At 42.4% G+C, this 6,700-nt stretch overlaps 1 protein-coding gene across 1 annotated transcript; it reads right to left on the reverse strand.

The window, feature by feature from the left end:
* Positions 1-2,209: 2,209 nt before the first annotated feature.
* LOC147980259 (uncharacterized) lies at positions 2,210-3,023 on the reverse strand. Its single transcript, XM_087515535.1, has 3 exons — positions 2,967-3,023; positions 2,743-2,889; positions 2,210-2,566 (listed from the first exon to the last, which is right to left on the reverse strand). Exons 1-3 carry the CDS (start codon positions 3,021-3,023, stop codon positions 2,210-2,212), a joined length of 561 nt encoding a protein of 186 aa, XP_087371661.1.
* Between the last annotated feature and the right edge of the window lie 3,677 nt (positions 3,024-6,700).

Below are 6,700 nucleotides of genomic sequence, written 5' to 3' on the forward strand. Positions count from 1 at the left end.
GTGACAGTAAATTTTAGCACACTATAAATTTTCCTTACCAAATTCCACCTACCAAAGGCGCTTCACTCCCCGGCAACAGCGCCAGAAAAGAGTCTTGATGACCCACACGTATAGGGGATCTATCATAGTCCTTTCGATAAGTAAGAGTGTCGAACCCAACGAGGAGCAGAAGGAAATGATAAGCGGTTTTCAGCAAGGTATTCTCTGCAAGTACTGAAATAAGTGGTAACAGATAGTTTTGTGATAAGATAATTTGTAACGAGCAACAAGTAATAAAAGTAAATAAAGTGCAGCAAGGTGGCCCAATCCTTTTTGTAGCAAAGGACAAGCCTGGACAGACTCTTATATAAGGAAAAGCGCTCCCGAGGACACATGGGAATATCATCAAGCTAGTTTTCATCACGTTCATATGATTCGCGTTCGGTACTTTGATAATTTGACATGTGGGTGGACGGGTGCTTGGGTGATGTTCTTACTTGAACAAGCATCCCACTTATGATTAACCTCTATTGCAAGCATCCGCAACTACAACAAAAGTATTAAGGTAACCCTAACCATAGCATGAAACATATGGATCCAAATCAGCCCCTTACGAAGCAACGCATAAACTAGGGTTTAAGCTTCTGTCACTCTAGCAACCCATTATCTACTTATTACTTCCCAATGCCTTCCTCTAGGCCCAAATAATGGTGAAGTGTTATGTAGTCGACGTTCACATAACACCACTAGAGGCTAGACAACATACATCTCATCAAAATATCAAACGAATACCAAATTCACATGACTACTAATAGCAAGACTTCTCCCTTGTCCTCAGGAACAAATGTAACTACTCACAAAGCATATTCATGTTCATAATCAAAGGGGTAATAATATGCATAAATGATTTGAACATTGATCTTCCACCAATTAAACCAACTAGCATCAACTACAAAGAGTAATTAACACTACTAGCAACCTACTAGCACCAATCCCGGACTTGGAGATAAGAATTGGATACAAGAGATGAACTAGGGTTTTGAGATGAGATGGTGCTGATGAAGATGTTGATGGAGATTGCCCTCTCCCGATGAGAGGAGCGTTGGTGATGATGATGGCGGTGATTTCCCCCTCCGGGAGAGAAGTTTCCCCGGCAGAACAGCTCTGCCGGAGCCCTAGATTGGTTCCGCCAAGGTTCTGCCTCGTGGCGGCGGATTTTCGTCCCAAAAGGTTGCTTCTGGTTTTTTTCTCGATGAAAGACTTCATATAGCAGAAGATGGTCATCGGAGAGCCACTAGGGGGCCCACGAGGTAGGGGGCGCCCCCACCCTCGTGGATAGGGTGTGGGCCCCCTAGTTTTCATCTTTGGCGAGGATTTTTCATTATTTATTATAAGGTATTCCGTGGAGTTTTAGGACTTTTGGAGTTGTGCAGAATAGGTCTCTAGTATTTGCTCCTTTTCCAGCCCAGAATTCTAGCTGCCGGCATTCTCCCTCCTTACGTAAACCTTGTAAAATAAGAGAGAATAGCCATAAGTATTGTGACATAATGTGAAATAACAGCCCATAATGCAATAAATATCGATATAAAAGCATGATGCAAAATGGACGTATCAACAAGTACTATGAACTGCTGAATGTTGCTGTCATATTTCTCTTGTGGACAAGTACTATGAACTATTGTCATTGTTGTTGTCATATTCAATTGTTGTCAGTTACTATGTTGAGCAATTGTTTCTTTCATTATTAGGTATGTTGAATGTTGTCAGCTATTTGACTGTTGATGTGTAACTGATTGTTGTCAACATTCAGTTAGAGATTTTTGTCTTTTGTCAGTGCCAAATAAACATCAGCTAAATGAATTCTTGCAGTTGAACTGTTCGGTATGCATATGTGGTTAGCTACTGGACAAACAAATTGACTTGAATAACATCAAACTGGAATTTGAGCATCTAGTACAACATCAGTTCAATCAAATTCATTAAGCATCTAGTACTAGATCAGTACAACATCAGTACAACATCAGTTAAATCATTCAGCATGTAGTACAACAACATCAGCTCAATCAAAATCATCTAGCATCCCCTTAAGCTTCCTTATCTTCTCCTTGGTGTCCTCTTTGTGTTTGAACAAGTCACCAATCATGTATTCAAGCTTTCTCTTCTCTTGCTTTAATTTATCCCTCTCTCCAATGACTTGGTCCCTCTCCTGGATCACTTGATCTCTCTCTTTTTACGCCTTAGCCCTGAATACCTGATGAATGCTTGTTAATGTTTTGTCATTCGTCTTCCTCTTCTCAAGCTCTTCCCTAAGATCAGCCATAGCAATTTGTGTGCTGCCTAATTGGCTAATTGCATGTTCCTTCTCAGCCACAAGATTAGCAAAATCAACTTTGAAATTGCTAAGCTCTTTTTCCAACTTCTTCTTCTCTTCCAAAATCTTCAAGTTTTCCTCAACATTCAGAACATTTTGTCTGAGATTCTGTTTTGTCTCCTCTTCATACATGCTCCATATCCTAGCTTGGCTCATCTTCATAACATCAGGCCACTCAGGGTCAACCCACTCCACATAGTTGCAGCTAGGTACTTCCTATGAATTTAAAACAAACATAATTTCAGTTAACTAATCAAGAAATTCAGTTAACTACTCAACAAATTTCAGTTAACTAAACATAGCACTTTAAATGGCATACAAATTGACTACTGAAAAATAACTAAAATTTGAGCTTTTAAAACTTTTGACAGTGTGAATGAGTTTGTACTAACCTTCTGGGCACAGGTTAGGAACCTCCTGCCAGTATCAACTGATTCAAATGCCACAACCTTCTCACACAAAGTTCCATGCTGACATGTAAAACTAGGCAAATCTATGGCCAGGCCTCTCCATTCCTCACAGAAAATTGTGGCAGGAGCCTAAAACAAATCCAGATTTGTTCAGAATGAAGAAACAAAACCCTAGCTGTTGGTAACCCTAGTAGGAGATGACCAACCTTGCTGGTAACAGAGTCGTCTCCAGAAGAGCTAGGGAGATCATCCCACGACACCATGATCTGGTGAAGAGAAGAACTTTGTGGTGCTGGAGAAGAAGAGAAGAAGGGGAACGAGTGGTGATGGATCTGGTGGTGGAAGAGATATACTTGTGGCTGGGGAGGAAGCAAAGGTGTATCTGGTGGTTGTGGGCCAAATGCAAACATACAATGCAAGTTGTAGGGTGCCGGTGTGCATTGTTGTGGACCAATCAATTAACTGAATATTTGTTCAGTTAAGTTGAGTTACATTTTGGCCATATCAATCAAGCTCATTTAACTTAATCCTTGTTTAGTTAAGTTCGGTTACATTTTGGGCATATCAATCAAGCTCATTTAACTGAATCCTTGTTCAGTTAAGTTGATTTACAATTTGGACATATCAATCAAGCTCATTTAACTGAATATTTGGCTCAGAAAAGACCAAGTGCAGTTAAGTGAATATTTGGCTCAGAGAGCTCAGAGAAGACAAAGTTAACTGAATATTGACAACAAATTGGAAGATTCAACATTGACACTGAAACATTGATATTACTTCATAGATACATATCCATTACAACCATACAGCCAAAATAACATCATATCCATTACAGCCATAGATACATATCCAGCTCAGACACCTACTAATTTATCAACATCTCACTTCTTGATAATGAAGATGAAAGACATCACAGAAAGAACCACAACACTAGCCATAAGAAGCTTTAGCACTAGCAGGATCTCTCTATCTAATCCAAGATGCATAGCAACTTGTTGCTTGGTAGCAAGGTTTTTCTCACTAGGGCTGTCAAAATTCACCCTGCCTGCAATGCCTCTTCCAGCCAAGGCCCTTCCAGCTAAGTTTCTTCCTGCCATCCACTCTGTCCTCTTCCTCTCAAGATCTTCCCTCCTATCCTCAGCTGCACTAATTGCATCTACAACAGCATTACCAACAAGAACTCTAGTTTCAACCAGATGCTGCACATATTCCATCTCCCAGCGCCAGAAATCACAGGTGACCTACAACCAAAGCAATGCAATGTGTGAAAATGACTGACAAAGTGCAGTTAACATGAAAAAATGTTCAGTTAAGGACTAAAATTCAGTTAACCATGGATACTAAGCACATTCAAGACTTCTAATCACATGACGGCTACCGAACATTCAGTTAAGAGATCTCTTCAGTTAACTTCTAAGCACATCACAACTAGTTAACCCAGCCATCATGCCTACTGAGCACAACATGCCTACTGAACATGGCAGGTGCATGAATCGAACAGAGCAAGATTGAAGCTTACATTGTCGTGGGTGCACTTGTAGAAAACCCAGCCATCGTGCTCATTGGTGCTAGAGCGTTAGCACTTGATAGGTCGCCACAATCGGGGCATCCGACCAGTGGCACCTCAACAAAGCGGCCACGGAGACCAGAGCGCACACCAGAGCGGGAGGATCTCGCAGATGACATGCCGTCGGCGAGAGGTGGCAGCAGATCCAGGCGGTGGTGGCTACGGCGACAACGGCGGAGCCGATGACGACGACTAGGGTTCGAGACGGGAGAGGAGAGGAAGAGGTGCGGTGTGGTGCGGTGGGTGCGGTCCGACCAGGTGGTGTCGTGTGGTCGATCCGACCAGGTGGGTGGGTGAGATGCGACCAGGTGAGGCGCGGTCCGACCAGGCGGGGGGACAAACGCAAATTCGTCATTTTTGCAATAAACCCCCTTGTATCCCCCCGCCCAGGGCGTCTTCTGATGAGCTGGCAGTCAAAGCCCGCGTTGACTAGCCAGTCAACAGCCAAGTCAGCAGATACGTAGAGGAAATGGTATTTTGGACCATAGACGACCACTTGAGACAAGTTGCAGGACTGTATTTTGGGTATTTGCAAGTACGAGGAGAAATACGGCCAACGCGACAAGTATAAGGACCTGTAGTGAATTTTTCTCTATTAAAAATACTGAGCGCAAGAAGTACCAAAGGGGGGCCACACACCAGCCACGAGGGTGGGGGCCGCGCCCTACCCCCTTGGGCGCACCCCCTTGCCTCGTGGGCCCCCTGGTGGCCCTCCGATGCCCATCTACTGCTATATGGAGCCTTTCGTCGAGGAAAAAATCATAAGCAAACTTTCGGGACGAGACTCCGCCGCCACGAGGCGGAACCTTGGCGGAACCAATCTAGGGCTCCAGCGGAGCTGTTCTGCCGGGGAAACTTCCCTCCGGAAGGAGGAAATCATCACCATCGTCACCACCAACGATCCTCTCATTGGGAGGGGGTCAATCTCCATCAACATCTTCACCAGCACCATCTCATCTCAAACCCTAGTTCATCTCTTGTATCCAATCTTTGTATCCAAACCTCATATTGGTACTTGTGGGTTGCTAGTAGTGTTGATTACTCCTTGTAGTTGATGCTACTTGGTTTACTTGGTGGAAGATCATATGTTCAGATCCATTATGCATATTAATACCCCTCTGATTGTGAACATGAATATGCTTTGTGAGTAGTTATGTTTGTTCCTGAGGACATGGGAGAATTCTTGTGATAACCCACAAGTATAGGGGATCGCAACAATTTTCGAGGGTAGAGTACTCAACCCAAATTTATTGATTCGACACAAGGGGAGCCAAAGAATATTCTCAAGTATTAGCAGCTGGGTTGTCAATTCAACCACACCTGGAAACTTAATATCTGTAGCAAGGTATTTAGTAGCAAAGTAATATGATAGTAGTGATAATGGTAGCAAAAGGTAACGATAGCAAAAGTAATGTTTTTAGTATTTTGTAATGATTGTAACAATAGCAACGGAAAAGTAAATAAGCGAAGAACAATATATGGAAAGCTCGTAGGCAATGGATCGGTGATAGAGAATTATGTCGGGTGTGGTTCATCCTATAACAATCATAACCTAGGGTGACACAGAACTAGCTCCAATTCATCAATGTAATGTAGGCATGTATTCCGAATATAGTCATACATGCTTATGGAAAAGAACTTGCATGGCATCTTTTTGAAGGAAATATGCCCTAGAGGCAATAATAAAGTTATTATTTATTTCCTTAATTCATGATAAATGTTTATTATTCATGCTAGAATTGTATTAACCGGAAACATGATACATGTGTAAATACATAGACAAACAGAGTGTCACTAGTATGCCTCTACTTGACTAGCTCGTTGATCAAAGATGGTTATGTTTCCTAGCCATAGACATGAGTTGTCATTTGATTAACGGGATCACATCATTAGGAGAATGATGTGATTGACTTGACCCATTCCATTAGCTTAGCACTCGATCGTTTAGTATGTTGCTATTGCTTTCTTCATGACTTATACATGTTCCTATGACTATGAGATTATGCAACTCCCGTTTATCGGAGGAACACTTTGTGTGCTACCAAACGTCACAACGTAACTGGGTGATTATAAAGGTGCTCTACAGGTGTCTCCAAAGGTACATGTTGGGTTGGCGTATTTTGAGATTAGGATTTTTCACTCCGATTGTCGGAGAGGTATCTCTGGGCCCTCTCGGTAATGCACATCACTTCAGCCTTGCAAGCAATGCAACTAATGAGTTAGTTGTGAGATGATGTATTAAGGAACGAGTAAAGAGACTTGCCGGTAACAAGATTGAACTAGGTATTAAGATACCGACGATCGAATCTCGGGCAAGTAACATACCGATGACAAAGGGAACAACGTATGTTGTTATGCGGTTTGACCGATAAA

Source organism: Triticum urartu, chromosome 3A (assembly GCF_056163025.1).
Source record: "Triticum urartu cultivar PI428250 chromosome 3A, HENAU_Tu73, whole genome shotgun sequence".
In the NCBI taxonomy this organism is placed as follows: domain Eukaryota; kingdom Viridiplantae; phylum Streptophyta; class Magnoliopsida; order Poales; family Poaceae; genus Triticum; species Triticum urartu.